Source organism: Rhinatrema bivittatum, chromosome 5 (assembly GCF_901001135.1).
Source record: "Rhinatrema bivittatum chromosome 5, aRhiBiv1.1, whole genome shotgun sequence".
In the NCBI taxonomy this organism is placed as follows: Eukaryota; Metazoa; Chordata; class Amphibia; order Gymnophiona; family Rhinatrematidae; genus Rhinatrema; species Rhinatrema bivittatum.
Window position 1 is genome coordinate 350070199 of NC_042619.1, and position 24548 is coordinate 350094746.

At 43.2% G+C, this 24548-nt stretch overlaps 1 protein-coding gene across 4 annotated transcripts in view; it reads left to right on the forward strand.

Annotated features, from left to right (window-relative positions):
• The first annotated feature begins 492 nt into the window (after positions 1-492).
• The window catches only part of SLC5A7 (solute carrier family 5 member 7), a 46650-nt gene continuing 22594 nt past the window's right edge, over positions 493-24548 (forward strand). Inside the window, exons 1-5 of one of the 4 annotated variants that reach the window (XM_029604574.1) lie at positions 493-600; positions 2187-2415; positions 3524-3637; positions 6342-6497; positions 20287-20435. In XM_029604574.1, the coding sequence (XP_029460434.1) occupies positions 2238-2415; positions 3524-3637; positions 6342-6497; positions 20287-20435 (597 nt within the window). In that variant the 5' untranslated portion in view covers positions 493-600; positions 2187-2237. Of the gene's footprint in view, positions 601-823; positions 1127-1968; positions 2416-3523; positions 3638-6341; positions 6498-20286; positions 20436-24548 lie in introns of those variants that run through there. The other 3 variants (XM_029604573.1, XM_029604576.1, XM_029604575.1) reach the window with 3 other exon arrangements.

Consider the following 24548-nt stretch of genomic DNA (forward strand, 5'->3'; position numbering starts at 1 on the left):
ATTATTGGAAAACAGGGGGGAGATAGGAGAGGGGGGGGGGGGCAGGAATGGCCACCAGCCAGGAAAGTGACTGCTAGAGTACGTTACAAGGCTTCCCATGCGTCATACTGGGCCCCTTCTCATTCAGGACCAAGGACAGGTCCATGCACTGCCGGTGTAATGCACGCTGCTATTTTCAGCTCACTACTGTGCAATGAACGTCCACCCCCTCCCTCGTGTGTCTCCCAAACCGTTTCATTTCGCTGGGAGACGTCTTCATTCATCTCCATGCCTGTCACAATTTTTTTTTTTTTTTTACGTACTTCTTCAGAGCTCTGACGAACATCCTCTTCTTTTATAAGGCATTTCTTTCAATGAAGTAACACAACCGGGAATAAGTATTTAAAAAAAAAAAAAAAAGTTTGCACAATTTTCGGTGTCCTGGAAGCTGCAGGCTGTGCAGTGGAGAGGAGAGAGTCCTGCCCTGAATGTGCATCCATCGACAGTCTTGTGCTCACTCGCCTGCTCCCTGTCAGGGAAGACGGGCAGCCCAGCCCTGATTCTCCTGCTGCTGGGAGAGGCTGCTACTCTGCACCCTGGAAATCCGAGGAGGAAGAGCAGGTAGGAGGGAGGGACTGCTCCCTGAGAAAAGCGGCATCCGTGCTGCTGTTGCTGGTGCTGTGTGATGTTGTTTAGTGCACACATGAGAGTTCAGCACAGAGCTCGGCTGTCCTGCAGGCAAGCTGGCAAGGGATGCCATTTCACCTTCAAACACAGCTAAATGGGCACCTTCAGCCCATTTGTGGGGAAATAATTAAACCAGGACAGCCCGGGGGGGGGGGTGTGCAAAGTGTCTCTGTGCTGCACAGGTTTTACTTCTGCTTGAGAGGAACAGCTCTCATGTGGCTGGGTCTTCCTTGCACACTGTTGCTTGTGCCTTTAGAGGCAGGAAAGCTGGTGGCTCTGACTCTCTCGGTGGCACTGGAATCGTGTGTCCACTATTTCTTTAGAGAAAGCTGATGAAGAAGAGGGGAGAATGAATGAACCTGCAGCAAAGAACAGCTGAGCCAGCTCATAGTAAAGGTGCAACAGCTTGGCCCCGATTAGAAGCAGATGGAGGAGGAAAGGTGTCTTTGCTGTGTGACTGGTGCGAAATCTACTGTAAACTCTGCCTATTTCCTTTTTTATTTATTTTTTCCCCCCTCCGAGTGAGTGATACATAATTGATGCTTCACGGTGGAAGCAGCCTGGTGGGAGAGCTCTGTGTTTGCTTGTCTAGGACTGGAAAAAAATAATCCCCCCACAACCTGCTGCTCGAACTTTGCATAACGATCGTGCATGCAACAATGTGGGATGATGTTTTGCAAGGGGCATGGAGTAGGGGGAATTGCAACAAACTGCAAATTCAAGATGATTCATGGTTTCTTTGTTTGTTTCATTTTGTCCAAGTGTTACTAGAGTATGAACATTCACCCATACATTCCTTTGGATAGATGTCTCCTAATGCATCACAAAGATTGTTATTTTGTTTCATTGGTTTTCAGTTTACAAACTCGGCAGTAGCTGATGATTCAAGGGCTAGCTGACGGGTTTTGAAATGCATTTCTCCCATAGATTTAGTTCTTTATTGAAAGACCTTACTATAACTTTATCTGCTGGACTTGGTTTATCTATAGAGCTCTCTTTTTATCCAAGAGCAAGCTTCTAAATCTGTTATACAGTTTAGAGATGTGTAATAAAAATCAATGATTACCTCAGTTATGGAAATTAAATTCTTACTTGGTGATCTACTCTATAAAAAAAAATAGTTTTCCATTCAGTAGCTGGGTTAATGGAAATTGAGTAATGTTGGTTTTAAGCTCCCATAAGTTAATATCCTTCTTGCTGCTAGGGTTATAGTACAACTATAAGCTTAAACGTTTCTGTGTGTAGAAATAATATTTTTACTTTTTTTTTTTTTCACAAATCATTGAGTAGGATGGATTGCCTCTGCGGTCTAAGCAAAGAATTGTTTCGGGTATTAATCAAATGTGCAGCCTTCGTGATCAATTAAGATGAATGCATTCATTCATTTAAGCTGTTGCCTTAATTTAACTTTACATCTGCATTCAAATTGGTTTTTTGTACGTGCATCTGTCTCCCTCGCCGCGCACGATTTACCGCGCCGTTGCCAGCAAATATTGAATGTGTCGTTGCATTCTCCCCAGAGGTTTTCATGAAATAGTGGCCCAAGGAACCGTCCTGCTTGCCGGCCGAAGATGGCTTTCCACGTGGAGGGGCTGGTGGCGATCATCCTGTTTTACCTGGCGATCCTCTTTGTGGGAATATGGGCTGCTTGGAAAACAAAAAACTCTCGGAGTGATGAAGATCCCCGTGATGCTATTATAGTCGGCGGGAGAGATATAGGTTTACTGGTCGGTGGATTTACCATGACTGGTATGTTGTTTTTTTTAAGTAGCCCTCCTACACTTTGTTGCTTGTCATTTCTTGATTAAGTAAATATCAATAAGTGCTACAAAGAATGCAACACCTGAATATTTTTCTCCATGCATGGGTAGCCTTTCCTGCCTTAAGCCTTGTACATAACAACATGTTTACTTAAGTTTCTTGCTTTTTATTTGTAAATGTGCTGCAGTACCTTTAGGCAGTTCATGTAACAATAGGTTTAGCTGAACTTCAGTAAAAAGAATGCATTTATATTGCAAAGTGCAATGTTCCATACAAAACGTAAATGTAATGATAGTAATAAAAAAAATATGTGAAATATTTCAAACTGTAATGAGGAATATTTTAGTGTAATTTCTATGATAATCATTCCAAATAATACAACTTTACATGTCCAAAATTTCTGAACAGAAAAGTAATGCCCTAGATCTGGGGTTTACAAAAAAAAAATGTTCTTTGATTCAAAATGATTTATTTATAAAACAAATTCAATTACTCTACTACTAAGACAACCTATTTTGGTGTTTGTGATATTCTGAATGGATTCACACTCTTTGTGTGACCAGTAGACCATTAACTTTATGTGCTGTAACATTAGAGTAGACCATTAACCACTAACCATTTGAGCAGAGAGGTGTTACTAGTTAGGGTAGACCATTAACTTTACATTATGTAACATTAGGTTTATATATTTCAGTGATAGGTAGACCATTAACCATTGATTATTTGAATGCAGAGGTGCTACTGGTTTTGTGTCTCAGTCAAAGCCTTCTCAAGTATATAATTAAGTACTGTATATTTTCTAACAAAAATGGGCAATTAGAGGAGTATAAACGTTTCTGTTTGATAATACTTATCTGATTAAAGTGCAGTTTGGATTTCTGGAATCACTTTATGAGAAAACATACATTTAATACAGTATGTAAGTTTTAATAAGAAGACAAATGGCTAATAATTTGATATCACTGCCCACTGCTGGTAATTGCATTTGTATGTTTTTCATTGTGAAGCATTTATTTAAACTAAGTCTGATCAAATCCCCTGGATGCATTTTATTTTTCTTTTCTCTTACACTTAGTATCTATTTATTATGTTTCAGCTACTTGGGTTGGAGGAGGTTATATCAATGGGACAGCAGAAGCAGTGTATGTTCCAGACTATGGACTGGCTTGGGCTCAGGCACCCATTGGATATTCACTCAGTCTAGTTGTAGGTAAGCAAACAGAAAAATAAGATTTACAATCATATACTATATCACAAAAATCAGTTAAATCACATTGGTTGGTAGGAATCCATAATTACTTGGTGGATAACAAAAATAAAAGAAATGGGGAAGCTAATGCTCCTTGAATAACATAACTTAATATTTTCAGTCAAAAAATTACCTTTTTTTTTTTGCGGTGCATTTTCACATAAATATTTTTATCTCATAAGATTAGACCATTGCACCTATTGTCAACTATTAATTCAATATTTTGGAAATAATTCAATGTTTTGGAATCTAATGTCATAGGAACTGAATTCAAATTGTAAAGAAGTTCTGTTACGTGAATATGTGCATGCATGTAATATTGATAGTACAATATTCTTTCATTACATGTAATTGACATTGGAAATATAGGGGTTCACTCACCAATTTGGGGCCAAAAAGGAGGCTGATGTGAATAGCTATTCTGACCAACTAACAAATTTAAAAAAAAATTGATATTCAATGCTGGAGCAGTGGCTGCGGGGAAGCTGAAGAGAAGTGAATAGGGTGATAGCAAATGCCAGCCTCTTAAATTACCTGCCCTTAAGAAGTGATGAGCTATGTGGGCAAATGGGAGGCTGGCCAGACATATTCAGGCTCTGAATTGCAATAAAGCTGTTTGAGATAGAAAATGTTATTTATTTATTTATTTTATTTGTTAGGCTTTTATATACCGATGTTTGGACTTGCCGTCACATTGGTTTACAGACATTTCAAAAGTTAGAAACACAAATTTCATCAATGCATAAAATAATTGAGGTCAATTACAATCATAAGAACCAGAATTAACACATACACATATTTAAAAATAATAAAATATGAGTGGTAAAAAAATAAGCATAAAAATACAATATTAAAGTATTGCTATAATACAATTAATAAATCAGGCACATAACTTAACCTATGTAAATGATAAAAAAAAACAATAAGCAGAGACATGGTCTTAGGAACAGTCCATATAGCAGAAAATGTTATTAAAGGCTGTGATTAGTGAAGTTTAGATAAGTTAGCTTTAACCAATGCCTTCTTTATAAGCCTGTTCAGGGAGGCAAATAAAAAATGTGTATTGGGGTGGGGAGAGAATTGTCCGTTGTCCATGGAAGCAGAACCCATTCATGAAAAACATTAGCAAACCTGACTTCTTGTACACTCTAAATATCTTTTGTCAAACCCTTCAAAATATTTTTTTTTCAAGTTTGCAAAGATGACCAATTATGTCCAGATACCCCCCTTCATGACAGTAGATATTTCTCCAAATCTGACATTTAACTATTATTTGCCTCCTGGATGCTGAAATTGTTGGAGGGGAAATATAACCCATATTCGTTATGTACAATTTATTATTTATTTGCATTATTACTTGTCATGTAGCCTTCTGCTGAAATAAAATTGAAATATTTTGATTATATATATATATATATATATATTAGAGAAACATACTTAGCATGAAGTCACCTCTGTGTGATTACAACTGATGTTTTAATGCTTGGAAACTGCGGGGCATCTTCTGAAGTGGAAGGAAGGCTATTTTATTTGTCCAATAAGCTGAGGTCACCCAGAGAACCATAGGCAGAAGTGGAGCTTCAACTCTGAAGTCCTACGTATTCCCTCGACTCTCAAGTTAGCCTCTTTCAAAGAAGGATAAGCTTCACTATCGCTATCACATAGTTGCCGATGTGGTGACGTGTTGACCTAGAATATGTGTGGATATGAACTAGAATATGCTTTTGATGTAAAGTTGACCTCGAATAGCAACGTTGACAAAGTATGTGAACGTCAACCAAGAATTTTAATGCTGATTTTGTAAACTGTTGCAATCTTCTTTTGGAACAGCAGTATATAAAATGCCTAAATAAAATAAATAAATAAAACTAATAATAAAAAGACAATATTCCAGCACTTGGCTAAAATTATATATACATAATGTTTGCTTTCCACAAGTCTAATGAAGTTTACACAAATATTGTGAATATATCAGTGGAATCAATAATAATGCAAACTGAGTAGGAAAGATGCAGAATTTCTTAGGAAAATCATAAGAGTCATAAAATTTAACACAAGCTCTTGGCACTGCAAAAATATTTGAGTTTTCTTAGCATAAAGATGGGTTATGTGCTAGCACATCAGGGAAATCTGCTGCAATTAGTGCACCATGGTGTCCCATGCTGGGACAACAGCAAATTCGCCAATGAAATCTACGAAAGGTCATTTGGCAACCTTAAGCTTTTGGGCTTTTGATCAGTATGCAAAATTAATGGTGATCTGAATAACACATTTATGAACTGAAATCCAGAAATATATGGTATTAATAAAGAAATATGCTACTCAAAATGTCGAGATGCACAAGTAAAAGAAATATATCTGTTGTACAAATTTAAGGAAATTCCTCAATTACTGACTGACTAAAACACATATTTATAGTCTGAGCTTAAATAATTCAGTGTCTTGATGCAGTTATTTGATTTTTTACCTTTAAATCAGTATATTTGGTTTTCGAGTTACCAGTATACCTTTTTAATCTGCAGTTGATTCTTTAACAACTCATTTCCAGGTACTTTCCAAAGCTGCAGTTTGAAAACCCTTCCAGTATTCATGTTGCTTTATTTTACTGGCATGTGAATATTGCTGCTGTCTTGATTTTATGTTATGTGTTTTCTTTACTGCTCAGGTGGTCTCTTCTTTGCCAAACCCATGCGCTCTAAGGGCTATGTGACCATGCTGGACCCCTTTCAGCAAACCTATGGAAAACGCATGGGGGGCCTGCTCTTCATCCCGGCCCTTATGGGAGAGATGTTCTGGGCTGCAGCAATACTTTCTGCGCTAGGTAAAGAACTTGCATCAGAAGTAGAAGTCATATTCAGGCGGGACCTTTGGGAGAACCAGAACTGCATGCGAAATCACATCCAGAATGAAACCGTCCGTTATTTCTGTTTCATGTCCTCCTTTTCCTCAGTTTTGTTCATATTTGGGTTGAATCTGGATAGGGGTGAGAGAAAGATTGCCCTTGTTTTCTTCACCCTCACTTTTTCAGTGGTCTCAGTGCAGCTTTCTCCTGTGAATTGGCGTGGTTGCTAGTCCAGTGAGATACATTAGAAATAAAGGTCCACAAACGAGTTGTAGGTGATATCATTTTACGGTTCTGCTAGAAAGCTAAATTAAACCAAAGCTGGTCACAAATGTATTTAGTCCAACAAAATAGTATCACCTACAACTTGTCTGACTTTTATGTCTGAGCACTATAAAGAAAGAAGACTGTGCAAGATATGTTATTTAGACTGCTGACAAAGTAAATTCCGAGATACATTAAAATAACTGATACATTGTAGAAGGAAGGAAGAGAGCTTCCTCAGACAGGGCTCCTCAAATTTTTAGCCCTGACCCAAGAGGACAATCCGATCACTCCCTTTCATCCTCAATGCTGATCCCCCTCTCTCAGTCCCCATCCCTTCCAGAGGACTTCCTCTCTCAACCATTGCCCCTTCATCTGATCCCCTCCTACACCCCCCATCTTCTTTCATCTTCTCAGCCCGGTCCCTCTCACCCCCCTCCAGCCCTTTTTTGCATGCTCGCAGCTCATCCTCTCTCACTTCCAAACCATTTTTATGTCCCCTAATGGATCCTCTGCCACCCCTTTCCTCCTACCCCATTCCCTTTCTCTCACCTCCCAGCCTCACCTCCTCCTTTCCAGCTCCTCTCTGGCTCCCCCAGTCAATCTTCTCTCATTCTTCCTCTCACAATGCACAGCCAGTCCCTCTGCAGCTCGTCCCTCAAACACATCCTGCATCTCATCCATCTCTTCAGTCTTTCCTCCTAACTGTTGAGAATCTGCTTGGGAGTTAGCAATCTCTTAATGATCTGATGCCTGATGGGAGGAGCAATCAGATAGTTGAGGGTGGATCCTTGGACCGGTGGCAGATGACCACACCCCCGGGGAATAATCCCAAGAGGGACCACTGGTCAGGCTCAGAGTTAGGAGACAAACACACACTAGATCTTTTATAGACAGTATACTGAACCACCAGAGGTGGCAGTAGTGAGCTGGAATGCCCGGCTGGGCTGCAGTCCCTCAGATACTGGAACAGCGATCCCTGGAGGCTGAGCTGTAGAGAAACTGATATAGTGAGTAGGCAGAGTATGCAGATGTAACACTCACACAATGTCCCAATGAAGCCCAGGAGCTGGAAAATATAGGCCCTCGAGGAGGGAAAGCTCAGAGAGAATGATGGTAACTCACTGATGTAGTTGAGATAGTTGGTAGTGAAGACTTCCAGGCAGAAGAGTATATGAAGTAAGTCTGGGATGAGGGCCATCGAGGAGCGAGTACCGGTTCCAGACTGTCACCTGAAAAAGCAAGGAGAGAGCGAGGCCCCCGAGGAGCGGGTACCTCTGGTAAGTCCGAGGAGGCAGAGTAGCTTAGACAGACAAAGCGAGTCCGTTGTCAGTGTCCTTGCTAACTCGATGTGTTAGCAAATTCCAAGACCTTAAATATCCATCGCGGGTGATGTCATCTTCGGGGGACGCCCCCGAGGTTCGCGCCAATGCTGGTACTTCAGTCGGGGCCGGCGCCATCTTTAAAGATGGCGCCGGCCATCTTTAAAGATGGCCGGCCATCCAGTGCTCCTACCATGTGACAGGGGCTGGCCAATGGCACGGATACCCTGTCACATGGTAAGGGCAAAGGGGCATCAGCGCCATTTTTTTTTTAGAACAGCTGATGCCTGGGAACGGGAAATCTCTCTCTGAGGCCCCCCTGGATCTCTTCTCTCCCCGAGGCCCCCCTGGATCTCTCCCCGAGGACCCCGAGGCCCCCCTGGACCACCAGGTAATTTTAAAAGGTTGGGGGGGTCGATTTAAAGGGTTGGGTGGGTTGTTTTTTTTAGCGGCATGGGCCTCCCTAAAAAAAAAAAATAACGATGTGAATTGGAATCGGAAACGATTCCAATTCACATATCTTAACGATCAGATTTCCCCCCCCCCCCCCCCCAGCTGAATCTGATCGTTAAGACGATCTGGCACACGATTCACATCTCTAGTAAATAGCACAAGGCGCATTAGTATGCAAATGCGACATTTGCTATGCAAGTGGGAGGAGTTTGGGCAGAGTTAATGGTAATGAGCAGCTCCTAACATCAAATGCAATACAGTAATGCACAGCAATGCGGGTTTTATCATCAGAAATAACTACACATTCTTTGTAGGTGTTGTGCCTGAAATAGATGTGCATTACTGGGAAAAGGTTTTTATTGCACATACTGTTCAGGCGAGAGAGAGAGAGAGCACTGTAAGAGGGAGCAATTTTAACTCTGGTTGGAGATACAGTTCACTCTCTACCTAGCTTGTTGCACTCTCTACCTAACTTGTTTGAAGCTAGTTAGAGAGTACATTGCATAACTCAACTCCTCTTGTACCTTTCATCAATTGAAATGGAAGAAAATCTTCAGTGATGTGTACTTTCCTGTTTGTAGCTCCTACTGTGTATGTAAAACCACCCCCAAAACTACCCCATCCCGAGTTAAAAGTGCCCCCTCTTACAGTGGTATAAATAGAGAGTGGCATATTGATACCTAGGCAAAGGCATTCTCTCTCTCTATCTCACACCTGCATAAAGCAAAAAATAGTACATGTGCAATAAGGGGCAGATTTTAAAAGGTGTGCACAAATGTACGCATGTTATAAAATCGGATGTGCATTTGTGCGTGCCGGGTTGTGTGCACAAATGTACCCTGTGCGCGTGTAACTTTAAAAATCTGTCTCATAACATACAAACAGTAACAAGAGGAAATCAATTCTTTAGTTCTTTTTCTTTCCTTCCTTAAGTCCAGAATTAAGGATCCAAGTACTCGTGGTAAGGAAAGTTATAACAGAAAGAAAAACTGAAGAGCAATATAAATACAGCAGGTGCAATAAATCAGATAACCAGGGTACTCTGACTTCTAAAGGAGGAGCAGGCTGAGCAAGATCACAATCCCCAGGCTGCAAGACCAGTTTATCACCGAGGAAGAAATTAACTGAGAAGGAGTAAAAACAAACAAACATATGACAAACTCTTCTAATTAATAAGGCACTTTCACGGAAATGTCAAAACAAACATAGCCCCAATCTGCAAAGCCATGGGTCTCAACAAAAGAAATTGAAGTCTTCTCTTCTGTGCTTGCCTGGGGACGTCTGGAAATACCCTAATTATAAAATTTAGAAAGGGCTCAAGATGATGCTTAAAAAAAAGTCTCAAAACCCGATCTCGATCGAATTCAAAGGCAAAGGTAATCACCATAGTGGCGGGATAAGCAAGAGTAGAATCAGACGGCTGAGGGGGGATATGATAGAGGTGTTTAAAATCATGAGAGGTCTAGAACGGGTAGATGTGAATCGGTTATTTACTCTTTCGGATAGTAGAAAGACTAGGGGGCACTCCATGAAGTTAGCATGGGGCACATTTAAAACTAATCGGAGAAAGTTCTTTTTCACTCAACGCACAATTAAACTCTGGAATTTGTTGCCAGAGGATGTGGTTAGTGCAGTTAGTGTAGCTGAGTTTAAAAAAAGGTTTGGATAAGTTCTTGGAGGAGAAGTCCATTAATGGCTATTAATCAAGTTGTCTTAGGGAATAGCCACTGCTATTAATTGCATCAGTAGCATGGGATATACTTGCATCAGTAGCATGGGATATAATTGCATCAGTAGCATGGGATATACTTAGTGTTTGGATAATTGCCAGGTTCTTATGGCCTGGATTGGCCACTGTTGGAAACAGGATGCTGGGCTTGATGGACCCTTGGTCTGACCCAGTATAGCATGTTCTTATGTTCCAGTAATTGGGAAACATCCAAATTTGAAGTTAAGAGATCAACACCTTGAGCATTTTTCCTGGTCTTCTATCTTCTTAAATGGGGGTAAATACTATGATTTAGAAAGTGGGGTACTGCCACCTCAGGTACCTTAAGATTTTCCAGAAGATATTTCTTAAACATATCCTTTGTGGAAACATGTGGAACTTGGGGAACATTTATGAAATGGAGATTTCTCCCCCGTATTACATTTTCCAGGTTCTCAAGTTTATTCTGAAGCAATTGATTTTCCTTTTATTATCTGATCTTGAATAGGCTTCAAACCTTGAGAACACTGTCTAATTTCCACAATTTATTTTTGAAGAGAAAATTTTGATTTTTCCCAACAAAGTAACTCTGTTTTCAATAGGGGCTTATTCTGTCCACAACAGGATTCAATTGCACAGAAATAGAGGTACTGAGGTTCACTATAGCCTCCCACATAGAACCTAAGGTGATCAATCGAGGTCTGACCAGGGCTGGGACAGAAAAGTTATTCGAAGGACTTGAGGTTGGAGTAGACACAAGTTCAGCCATGAATGAAAACCCTCCCATCCGTCAGTGAGCCGGCACATGGCCCTCCTCGGGGCCTTTTCCAGCATCCTCAGGGCGTCCTGACCCTGCTCGGGATCGCGGGGCCGTGGCCTCTCCAGCTCCGGCCCCTCCCGACAGGAAACAGCCGGGTTTGCCAGAGGAACCCTAGCGATAAGGGAGTGAGAGAGGTTGACGAGTCTGGGGAGGGGGAGGCAGGCAACACTTCGCGAGCCTCTTCCCCGAAGGACAATACTTCCCGATCGAACCCTGCGCTGGATGTGAGCGTCCATAGGACGCGAGATGGGCCAATCTGGAAGGACCGCAGGCTAGGGCCTCTCTTTTGCCCTGCGTTTTCGGGCCGAATGAGGCATTGCTAAGGCAATTATGGCTTCCAAGACAGAACTCCAGAACGGAGGGAAAAATGCGGAGGCTCACACGAACTGCTCAGCAGCCGCCATCTTGGATCAGATGGGGGGTTCATATTTAAACTATATAAATGTATCCATCCCTTCTAGCTACACCAAATCTTTTCATTACCAAAAAACTCACTTTTTATGTGCTATATTGATAAAAAATAACCTTAGCAAATGAAACTCAAAATGCTTCAGCAACTAGAAAGAAGAATAAGCAGAGCCTTCTGTTTTGTTGTTCATTCAGGAGTCACTTGAATTGATTCAAGTGATTTCCCCATTAGTGGTCTGTTTACTGTCACCTGCTGATAATGCAGACATTACACACACATATCAGCTCACCATTGTGCAATCTTAACTTTTGCATAGTTTTCAGTCTTTATTTCCAACTGTGGTCTGATTAGCTGAAAAGCAATGGGAAGCTTGTTTACCTTATGTTCATCCTTTGAAATATGAGAGTAAACTACCACACCTGCTGGGTTGCAATACCTGGAACAAAAGAACCTGAAGAAATTCCAGAGTTACTTTTAACTGGAGTCTTTTGCAGATTGTAATAGCATTTATTGGACCAAACTAAAAATTGGACCACTTAGATCAGGGATTCTCAGTGAGCAAACATGTCTGGGTTTCATAATGTCCACAGGGAGAGCAAATGCCAATGGGATATCTGTATGTAAAGTAGTGTTGTACCCACAGAAGTGGCTCTTGAGAAGATTGTGCAGCCGATATGCGCATAAAATGATGTGCATACACATTGTATGTGCATACTTTGACATTCACTGGGGAGAGGCATTCCAGCGGGTGGAGTCTGGGCAAGGTTCGCATATATATATATATATATATATATATATATATGCACATATCTTTTTATTTAAAAAGGCACCTAAGCCAATTCTCTCGGCAAAACTATGTGCACCAAATAGCCAGTGTAACTGCATGTGCATTGTTTTTCCAGATAATTTTCAAAGCGGATGCATAAGTCCACTTTGAAGATTGGTTTTAACTTAGGCTCATGCTTGCCAGTTAACTTATGCGAGCTATAACAAAATGACCCCCAATTAATATATTTGCTCACGTGTGGTTTAAGAACCTGGATAATTTGCCTAGCCCGGTCTTTTTGTAGCTCTCTCGATCGCCAGTGACGAGAAGCTTAGATCTCTTCTTCAGAAAAACAGGGCGAGCTTCTAACTTCATGTCGGAATGGTCACGCTGAGCCAGTCCTAATTTTCTTAAAGAAACTGAACCTGCCAGTCCAGAGTAAAGCAAGGGCTGTCGCAGCATTTCCCTTGTTACATGAAGTTATGTAGTCACCCTACTAAAAAGCAGTAAGAAAGCGTTTAAGCTTATGTACAGAGAGGCTAACTTTCAAACAACTCCGCATGGACCCAAATATGTTCTTATATGGGCAGGCAGAGATCTACCATAGTATTTTATAACCTGTATGTATCTGGTCTGCTCAGATTATAAAATACATGTATGTCCAACCCTCCCCTCCCATCAACATTCACACGTATGTTTCATTATGTTTGAAAGCACATACTTTTTCTACCTCTGTTGTAATTTTCTACCTGTGTATATTTTACATGCAAAAAAAAACAAACAATAGAACTTGTTGGCATAAAACCCTGATTTCATAAGTGGAAGAAGGTATATATTTAAAAAATGCCAGCAGAATGGAAATCACTGGTAGAGGCTGATGCCTCCACCAGTTCAACAGTTCATCTCCATTTCATTGAGAACTTCCTAGTATTTCACCCTGAACGCCCCCCCAGTTTACCCAGACGAATATCATAGAAATTGCGTTAGATAATTAGCCGTTGTAAAATTGCATGAATAAGTTGCCTAATGCATTTGTGTAAATCTCTTATAAAATGGCTACTTTTGTGCAATACTCTTGGCCCCTCCCTAGAATACCCCTAGACCACCCTTTTAGCACAGATAAATATGCACACAAAACTGTAAATATGCGCTTTTTGATGTTTATAAAATAGCATGTAAGTTAGTATAATCTACTCAGTGCATATCTGCTAATTTTATGCATGTAACTTTTGAAAATTTAGATTGTAAGTAACAATCTGTGCTGCATAGTAGCTATGGGTTTAGGAAATGATTTGGAGAAGGAGAAGTTTTAAGCTTGTATAGATGCATTGTAGGTAACCTAGAGCTCTATTGCTGTGTGGTAACTATGGTATCATATACTTTGCAGACAGTGGACCTTAGGCAGAAAGAAATGAATTCATCATGATGTCAGAACCCCACTACAGTTAATTGAACTGAATGAGCTCAATCCCCTGAAAAGTCTGAATCCTTTTTAGCTCATTTGGTTTAATCCCATTAACGTCTATGAGGGAAGCAAAGCCAGATAGAGCAAAACAGGGTCGGGGACGGGACAAGAAAGCACCAGAACCAATGCAGAATAATGTTGCAGCATTTTTTCAACTAGCCTATCCCAGCTGGCAGCTGCAAGGGTTGATTTCATCCTTTATTTTAGGTAAAATTAAGAGTAGTTAGAGCAGCCAGTGACCATTTTGTTTTCACTCATTTCTCTGTTGGATCTCAGAGAAAGAAGACAGAGATTTTGAAGCTTCTTTGCTTCGATGCTCCAGAGTTAAAGAAAAGATTAGAAAAAAAAAGTTTAGATTTATAGGAGAAAGCAAGGTGTGCTCTTACAGTCACCGTCATTGTGCCCTAGTTTTGCTGCTACCAACAGGAGAAACTATAATCTCTCTGTCAGAGGATTACAGTGTAACTGGATATCAGCAGGGTAAGATTGTACTTCTCTTCTAGACAAGCAGCATATATCCATGTCTGTAAGAAATGTAGAGTGTGAGAGAGTGATTTTTCTCTTGTAGCATGTACAGAGTGAATAAGTTGCCCAAAGCATTTGTGTAAATCTCTTATAAAATGGCTACTTTTGTGCAGAGTGGCCATTAACTGGCTGTAATGGGAGCCGCTTGCCTTCTCTATGTTAGTGACACGATGACACTGTACTGATTCTTCTGTGTGACTCTTGCACTACGTTCTTAGTGCCAGTCGATGGGTCTGCTTTCTCAAGGCTGCGAAGGCTGAAAGTGTAGGAGGCTGCTGCTGCCGCTAGTTCAGTGGGGGGAGAGAGTGAGTGAGTGAGCAAGAATATTTGATTGAGAGCCTGTATGTGTGTGATTGAGAACCTGTTTGTGGAGGAGAGCCTGTGTGTGTGAGAGAGGTAGCATGAATGTAAGTGTATGACTGAGAACCTGTATGTGTACGTTTGTGATTGAAAACCTGTTTGTGTGAGAGTATGTGTGTGTGTGTGATTGAAATCTTTTTGTGTGCGAGAGAGATCATGTGTATGCATGATTAAGAGCCCGTGTGTATAAATAAATGTGAGAGCAGCATGTGTGTCTGTGTGTGATTGAGAGCTGGTATATGTGCGAGAGCATGTGAGTATGTGATTGAGAGCCCATGTGTAAGTGAGAGAAAGAGAGAGAGAGCATGTGTTTAAGTTTGTGATTGAAAACCTGTGTGTGTAAATAAGTGCTTAAGAGGCTATATGAGCGAGAAAAAGCTGAAGCTAAGGCCTGTAGCAGGAGATCCTGTTTAGACCAGTGGTTCTCAACCTCTGTCTGAACAGAAATTGCATAAATAGTAAGTGATTGAGCGATTGAGAGCCAGTGAGAGGGAGAGAGGAGAAAGTTGCAAGCAAACCATTCCTTCTCCTGCTAATTCAAAACAATCTCAGGACACCTGGATATCAAACATTCCCAGGTATGCAGAGCAAAACATTATTTTATCCTTATTTTTCATTATTGGTCTGTGGGTGAGACTGTGAGGGAAGCTGAGCTGAGAGAGAGAGAGGACATGGGCTGTGAAAAGGGGAAGGGAGAAGAGGATATGGGCGATGGAAAGAAGAGGAGCTGGAGTGATGGGTTAGGAAAAGGGAACTTAAGAGGGAGAGGGTGCTAGAAAAGAAGCTGTTTGGGACAGGGAAGGATAGGAGAAGTAAACCAAGAGAAGAGATGTGAAAAGAGAGGTGAACCTGGGAGAAGGGTAAGAGGAGATAACGAGATGGGCAGACATAGTCAATGCATCAGATAGAGAGAGAGAGAGAGAGACATGGAGGAACAATATCTGAAAGTATAAAGAAATGAGAGGAAGACCATAAAATATGTTTTAAAAGAAAAGGTAGAAAGAGGCAGAGAGGAAACTAAGAGAGAGCCAATAGCAAGCAGAACCAGAGAATAGGTTCAAACTGCAGACACATGGGGCAGATCTCCAAACCTGCGCACAGGCGTAGATTTGTTCGCTCAACCCGGCGCGAACAAATCTACGCCTGATTTTATAGCATGCGCGTGGCTGCCGCGTGCGTGTTATAAAATCCAGGGTCGGCACGCGCAAGGGGGTGCACAATTGTGCGACTTGCGGGCGCCGATCCACGCAGGCTTCCTCCGTTCCCTCCGAGGCCGCTCCGAAATCGGAGGCCTCAGTCCCGCCCCGTTACGCCCTCAGGCCGGCGCCCTGCCCATGACACCGCCCCCGGATCACCCCTTTTTCGAAGCCCCGGGACGTACGCGCATCCCGGGGCTTGCGCCTGCCGCCGAGCCTACGCAAAATAGGCTCGGCGTGCGCAGGGGCAGATTTTCTCTGGTTACGCGTGCATAGCCTTTGAAAATCTGCCCCACAGGTTGGAAAATTGCTTATTTAACGTTTGATACAGATTTCTGTGCTAACTGCGATGGGTCACGGGTGGAGGATAGATGGTATCAGCCTTTTTCTTTCAGCCCTGCCATCAACAGGGAAAATATGGCAATTCACTGGTAGAGTGAGAGAGAAAAACGAATTTGTAAATAAATAAACAAGAGAGAGAGAAGGCTGTGGTGGCGTGCGCAATGCCATGGCTCAAATTCTCTCTCTTAAAAAGTGCTCCCTGTTGGCATCTCCAGTATTGGGAAGGAATGCGGTCAGGGCTCGAATGGAAGGGAGCAACATTCCCCCTTGTTCACGAAAATACAAAAGAAAAAAAAAAAAAGTCCCTCTACCTCCCGTAGGAGAGAGCCAGCATCGTGCGGGTTTCCAGGAGGAGGAGGAGGAGGGGCAGGAAGCTGCACATGCAGCTGAGGGGAGGGCTGCCGAGCTGCCCGTGCTCAGGACACGCAGTGCTGCCTGCAGGCGTGGGCACTGGCTTGGCATCCGTGCATGCCAGAAGTGCTGCTGGAGAAGGGGGAGCAGGGGCAGCTCCAGGAATAAAAAAAAAAAAAAAAATGTGCTTGGGTTCAGGGAGGGTGGAGCTTGTGGAAGAGGGAGACTGGCAAACTGAGCCCAGGTGGCTAATGAAGGGAAACCTTACAAATGCTGAGGGGGTGGGGAGCAGCAATGAGAGGGAAACTGCCGGAGAGCAGAGAAGGGGGTGTCAGGGGGGGACATGGGGAGCAGAGCAGGCTAAGGGGAGGTAGGGAGTGGGGCATGCAGAGGGCTACTGAACACCCCTACCCCCAAATACAAAAGTATGCACATGAATTTGAAAAAGTGCCACAGGGAGGGTGGAAGAGGACAAGATGGCAAAAAGAGGAGGAAGAGATTAGGAGAATGTGAGAGAAAGGGGGGGAGGAGGTTGAGAGAGTGGTGGGGGCAGGCGAAGGTGGGAAGGAAGGACTGGTCTGAACGGAATGGGGGGGAGGGAGGGAGGGGGGATGAACTGGGGTTGGAGAAAAGAATTATGGGTGAAACTTCGAGTGCTTTCCTAGCTTTTGTTTTGGCCACACGAGTCTTCCCAACGTCTGCATTGCTTGCTCCTCTCTGGGCACTTACTTGCAGGCTGCTCTGTCACGCTCATGACTCGTTTTGTTTTGTTTTGCTGGGGGCATTAATTTGTGTTGAGTTTGGCTGCTATGATAGACATGGATCTGTTGCCATACCGGGCACACCTGGCTATGGTCTAACCGGACCTCAGCAAGGTCACCCAGCATTTCCCTTCTTGACCACAAATGGTACCAGTGTTAGTGGGAAAGTTGGTCTCCCTTAAGATCATCCTCCCTCTGCCGGGCTTCCCTGTCTTCATTCTTGCATGTTTTTAATGTGCATTATTTTTAGTTGTGCTAAAAGGTAATGAACTGTTTTCATTAGCTTTAGGTCCAAATTCATGAGGTCCATATTTAGCCACTAGCCAAATAGGAAAGTTAGCCAAATAAAACGTACCTCGCTAATTTAGCTGGGATATTCAGCAGGCAGGCTCTTCGGTTGTCCTAAAGTTGTCAGGCTGTGTTTACCAGATAATGGTAAAAATTGATGTTTATCCCGCTGTCTTAGCTGGATAACTGCCTCCAACTTGGAATGCCCCTGCCTGCACTCAAGCTAGCCAGATAACTTTATTGGCTGGATAAAAAGACTTCCAGCCATCTTGGGGCTTGTCAGCTTGGCAGGATTGTCAGAATCTGCCATTGATCGGGCTAAGTCCTAACTTAGGCCTAGATTCATCATTTTGCAATAAATATAGCACCTGTGAATCTCTTGGTGCTGCTTTCCTGCAATGTGTGTTAAGTTTATTACACTGATGAGAGAGAGAGAGAGGCTCATAAAAAGTTTACTATTTATAGTGCTGAAAGAGGGGGCAGTTTTACATGCACAGTCACATGTACGAACAGCACAGTTACCATCAGTGAAGATTTAATGTTAATTTATTAATTGTTATTTATTAATTGTTAGCATTGTTATCTACCTTATAAATGGCCTGTGACCGACGGCCCGCAAATGCGCAGTAGAGCGCAGCTCTACTGCGCATGTGCGGGCAAGGATGTCGATCAGAAAAAAAAATGGCGGTGGGGCCGCAGGAGCGGGAGGAGAAGCAGCGGCGCCGCGCGCGCGCGCGGTGCCGCTGCTTCTCCTCCCCAGATCTGCCGGCAGATCTCGGGGGGGGGGGGTGTCACTCCCGCGCCCCCCCCACCGAGATCTGCCGGCAGATCTCGGGGGGGGGGTGTCACTCCCGCGCCCCCCCCACCGAGATCTGCCGGCAGATCTCGGGGGGGGGGGTGTCACTCCCGCGCCCCCCCCACCGAGATCTGCCGGCAGATCTCGGGGGGGGGGTGTCACTCCCGCCCCCCCCCCCCCGAGATCTGCCGGCAGGAGCGGGAGGAGAAGTAGCGGCACCGCGCGCGCGCGGTGCCGCTACTTCTCCTCCCCAGATCTGCCGGCAGATCTCGGGGGGGTCACTACCGCGCGCGCGGGAGTGACCCCCCCCGAGATCTGCCGGCAGGAGCGGGAGGAGTTAATGGAGCCGGGTGAGGGTTGCGGGAAGTCGCGCTTACGGCGCCGGGAGGAAATGGAGGTGGGTGAAGGGAGGGAGGGAGAGGGGGACTGAGTGAGTGGGAGGGAGGGAGAGGGGGGACTGAGTGAGAGGAGAGGGAGGGTGGAGAGGAGTGGGTGGGGGAGGGGGGTGGTGAAGAGTGAGGGGAGAGAGAATGAGGGGGAGGTGAGAGACAGAGGGATGTAGCCCGTTTTAACGGGCTTTACGGCTTGTATATATATATTTTATTCTGTTTCTTGGATTAACTATGTTCATTGTAAACCGCTAACTTGAAGCGATAGTTACTGTTCATTGTAAACCGGGGTGATATGTATATTATACAGGAACCTCCGGTATATAAATCCTTAAATAAATAAATAAATAAATAAATAATGTGATTTGGAGGGATGAAAGGTGAAAGAAGAGTAGGTTTGTACCATGTTCTCTCTACCTTGCTTGATGATCAAGCAAGGTAGAGAGAACATGGTACAAACCTACTCTTCTTTCACCTTTCATCCCTCCAAATCACATTAAATCTTCACTGATGGTAACTGTGCTGTTCATACATGTGACTGTGCATGTTAAACTGCCCCCTAAAATCCAACTCACCCCACAAACCTCACCCCAAGTTCATAATGCCCCCTCTTACAGTGGCATATATAGTTAAAAAGAATCAGCAGGTTTCCATAGAGGTTCTCTCTCTCTCTCTCTCTCTTTCCCCACAGAGCTAAAAAAAAAAAAAAGGTACATAAAGATCCCAAAAGGGTATTCAATGTTAAACAGCCCCCACTTCCACTTATTCCTCCCACTTGAATAAATTTGCAGACACATTTCACAATGTGATAGTTATCATGTGTGTAACACCCTAATGCATTTTGATGAAAACACCCTAATGCATTCTGATGAAAACAGCACTGAATATGGGGGTCTCTCATTAGTTTAACAAGCTTCAAAGCTGCAGTTAATGCACATAGACAGACTGTCCATGCTAACAGTGCTTTTATTGTGTGTTAATGCTGGCAAAAGCATTAGCACAGTTTAGTACAGTGGCTTCAGTGTGTGTTGCTACTGCTTGTAGCATTTTCTCTCTTCAAATGCCTGACAGCCACTCTGAGTTCTTCATTTGAACCACCATAATAATACAGATGCTGCTCCTTCGTGCTACTATTTCTACAAGGGGGTAAACAATACATTTACCAGATCTTTAACGTTTATGGTTGGCCTGGGTAAATAAATAAGTAAAACATACCATAGTAGAGAAGCTTTAATTGACTTCGAAAGTTCAATAAGGTGTCTCAAAAAGTACATTACACATTTACATGAGAGATAATTTTATCTGGTAGGCGTACTCACAATCTTTGTAAACAGGAAAATAAAAAGAGTAACAAATAATGCATTTCGTTATTTGAAATGTCTTTTTTTTTTTTTTTTTTTTTAGTTAAGCCTTCAGTAGTTATATTAATAACACTACATCAAAATCGCACGCGCTGATTTTTCAAGTGCACGAATTGAAACAAAATGAAAGAAATGCTGTACATCTCTAGCAATGAATACATTTAAATAAATGCATTTTCCTTTTTTCACCAGGAGCTACCATAAGTGTGATAATAGATATCAATATCCATATAGCAGTCATTGTTTCTGCCCTGATTGCCACGCTGTACACTCTAGTAGGCGGACTGTACTCTGTTGCCTACACCGATGTTGTTCAGCTGTTCTGCATCTTCCTCGGACTGGTAAGTTTATACTGTGAATATTTTTCTATTAACGGAGGGTACAGCTACAGTTTCCTACAAAAGATACAAATGTCTTGCTCTCTCTATTACATGGGAAGCAGTGAATTTTAAAGGAGCAGTTCCACAAATCTCAACCTGCTTTGCTTTCATCCAAGATAAAACTTGCCATGGTGAGAATTATTTTATCAGATCACTCAGAAATCAGTGTCTCAAACATACACATAAAAATTTGCGTGGTGGTAGTAGTTGGAAAAACAAATCACCAAAATGGAAACTAACATACCAAAACCATTAGCAATGAATTTTAGTGACAATCATATTTGGGCAATATAGGGGCAGATTTTCAAAGGCTATGCGTGTAAGATATGGCGCGTAACCCGAGAAAATCTGCTTCTGCGCGCTGCCGAGCCTATTTTGCATAGGCTCGGCAGCGCGCGCAAGCCCCGGGATGGGTGTATGTCCCGGGGCTTTCAAAAATGGGCGGTCCGGGGGCAGGGCCAGGGGCGTGGTGGTGGTTCGGGGGCAGTCCCGAATCCTCCGACACAGCGGCCTGTGCCGGTGGATGGCGAGCCGGCGTGCGCAAGTTACGCCTGCCTCGAGCAGGCATAACTTTGGAAACAAAAGGTAGGGGGGATTTAGTTAGGGCTGGGGGGGTGGGCTAGATAGGGGAAGGGAAGGTGGGGGGAAAAATCACAAGAAAAGTTCCCTCCAAGGCCGTTCCGATTTCGGAGCGGCCTTGGAGGGAACGGGGAAAGCCATCGGGGCTCCCCTTGGGCTCGGCGTGTGCAAGGTGCCCAAGGGTGCACCCCCTTGCGCGCGCTGACCCTGGATTTTATAACATGTGCGCGGCTGCATTTTGCATTTTGACATATTTTTGAAGTTGAATTCAGCAACGCCGGAACAACGCCAGAATAACAACTAGCCCCGTGAAGAAGGAACCCCGCTTTCCGAAACATGGACCGTGTTGGGCGACTTATATATCCTGGACGTTGACTAATCAGTTCCTTGGGTTGACTACATGAATTATGCAAGCTCAAAAGTTAAGTGGCATATTATATTGTGAATAAGAATATTTATTACAAGAGATGATATAATCACTACAGTATTGCATCACGAAAAATTTGAAAAAAAATGACCGATGATTAAATCTTGTGGCAAAGACAAGATGAGCGATGCACATTCAATGACGTGTATTTATGAACACATATTGCCCAAACATGATGGTCACTAAAATTCATTGCTAATGGTTTTGGTATGTTAGTTTCCATTTTGGTGAGAATTATTTTATAACAGCCTGCATAAATTATTCTTCAAAAACTACCTGCAGGTTATACCTGCTACGATGAGCAGGGAATGTTTTTGAGGAAATGTACATGCATATTTTACAAAGACAAAAAAAGAATGAACATAAATGCAAACCCTGCCCCCCCCCCCCCCGCCCCCTCGGTGCACTTAAAACTGCGTGCAAGTCGGCCTGGCAATCTTCAAAAGGTCCATGTTTGTAGGTGAAGCACTGCTTTGCCTGTACCCGTCCCTCTAAAATTATCCTAGGTATATGGTAGTAGAAGTCATGTATACATATGAGAGAGAAAAATCCATACCATCAACTTGAGATCGTTTCCAGGTTCTCCTTTTCCAGAATTACCTTTCTCCATGGTGAGAAGTGATGAAAAGGTATAGATCAGGGAATAGAGACCTCCAAATTGCACCATCTATTTCCAAAGTGCTTTTGGGTAGAAAACAAATCCAGATGAACCTGAATCTGTCTTCATTTTCACGATTTCTCAGCTTGCTTATTTATTTATTTATTTACTTCTTTTTGCTATACCGATGTTCAGGACAAAAAGTCTTATCACACCGGTTTACATCAAACCAAAACCTGGTAAAACTTACATATACAGAGGAGTAGTCAAGATAAGATAAACTAGTCTAATGATAACTTAGAACTTAACTCCGAACTTAACTGAGTTCTTAAGGAAGGGCAGGGCTGTCAGAGGAGAGTTATGCGAGGTAGGGTTAAAAACCTAATAACGGGAGAAAGGGGGGGGGGGGGCAGGGGACAGGGGCAAGGATAGGAATAGAGGAAGTGATTGCAGCCTAATTACAGCATGAATACATCGTAGCTGCAGCATGATTACAACAAGTTTCTGAACCGGTAACAGGATTGAGAGTCAGTATTTGTCTCGTAGTAGATTAGGGAAAGGCTTGTTTGAATAGCCAAGTCTTCAATTTCTTCCTGAAAGTAAGCGGGCATTGTTCCTGGCGTAATTCTGGGGGTAAAGTGTTCTACTGAGAAGGTCCGGCTGTAGAGAAGGCGCGTTTCCTTATGGAGGGGTGGAGCATGGACTTGGTGGGGGGAGTGTGGAGGGTCCCTTTGTAGGCAGCTCTGATTGGTCTAATGGAGGAGTGTAGGTGGAGCGGATTTTGCAGCTGGAGTGAGGAAAGATTGTGGATGGTCTTGTGTATTATGGTGAGGGATTTATGAAGAATTCTAAAGTTGATGGGAAGCCAATGTAAATTCTTGAGAATGAGCGTGATATGATCTCTTCGACTAGAGTTGGTTAGTATCCTTGTGGCGGCATTCTGGAGCATCTGCAATGGTTTAGTAGAAGTTTCAGGGAGGCCAAGGAGTAGTGGCTTGGAGAACCGTGCAGAAATCGTGAAAGTGCAGGAGTGGTCTGAGCCTTTTCAGGATATGTAGCTTATAGAAGCATTCTTTTGCGGTATTGTTGATGAATGTTTTGAAGTTCAGTCGGTTGTCCAATATAGCGCCGACATCTCTCACTTGGGTTGTTGTGGCTGTAGTGAAATTGTTGATGGGGAGGTTATAGTCATTGGGTGAGATGAGGAGGAGTTCAATTTTGGTAGTGTTGAGGCTAGAAAGGAGAAGGTTGATGGAGTTTAGGCTGCTGTTCCAGAAGTTGAGGGTTTTGGAGATGGATTCTTTTATGGGGATCAGTATCTGCACATCGTCGGCGTAAATGAAGTGTGTTAGTTTTAGATTTGCAAGGAGTTGGCAGAGGGGTAGAAGATATATGTTAAAGAGAGTGGGCGAGAGTGACGATCCTTGAGGTACTCCATGTGAAGAGCTAATGGGGTGGGATTCTTTGTTGCTTATTCTGACCTTGTAGTTTCTATTGCTGAGGAAGTATTTGAACCAGCTGAGGGCTGTGCCTGAGATGCCAATGTCAGCAAGTCGGTTAATGAGAATGGAATGGTTCACGGTGTCAAATGCAGCCGAAATGTCCAGCAGTGCGAGTAGGTAAGATTGTCCTTTGTATAGGCCCATGAGGATATTGTCTGTGAGTGAGATTAGTAGAGATTCTGTGTTTAGAGATTTGCGGAATCCGAACTGAGCAGGGAAGAGAATCTTATGATTGCCTAGATAGTTCGAGAGTTGGGTGATGTCCAGTTTCTCCATTAGTTTGGCGATGAAAGGAAGGTTGGCGATGAGATGGAAGTTAGCGGGGTCTGCAGGATCTAGGTTGGGTTTCTTTAGTAGAGGTTTAAGAGTGGTGAGTTTCAAAGGGTCCGGTACTGATCCTTGGGCTAGGGAGAAATTTATAATTTCAGCTAGTGGTTTGGAGATAGTGTTTGGAATGGTGAGTAGAAATTTAGTCAGGATGTGGTCTGAGGGGTGAGAGGAGGGCTTCATTTTCTTGAGGATAGAGTCAATTTCTAGGGAAGAAGTGAGTTCGAAGGAATCGAAGTTTGCTTTTTGGCTGTTGGGGGAGGTGTGGGGGGGGGGGAAGGTTGGGTATTCGAGAGGGGCTAGGAGGTTGGAGATTTTGCTCTCAAAGAAAGTTGCCAGTTCATTAGATTTAGTTTGGGCTTTGTCATCTGGGATGGCGGGAGGGGAGGGTTTTGTAAGTGCTGAAATGTATGAGAACAATGCCTTTGTGTCGTAGAGGAAATTATGGATTTTGCTGGCATAGAAATCTCTTTGTGCGGAGAATGATGTTCCTGTAAAAGTGCATTGTGGCTTTGTAGGCTGACAACGAAGCCGGGGTGGGGTCCTTGCGCCATCTCTGTTCTTTGTGTCTTAGCTCTTGTTTAAGGGCCTTCAGCTCTAGCGAAAACCAAGGTTTTTTGTTTTTAATGGCGGGGTTAATT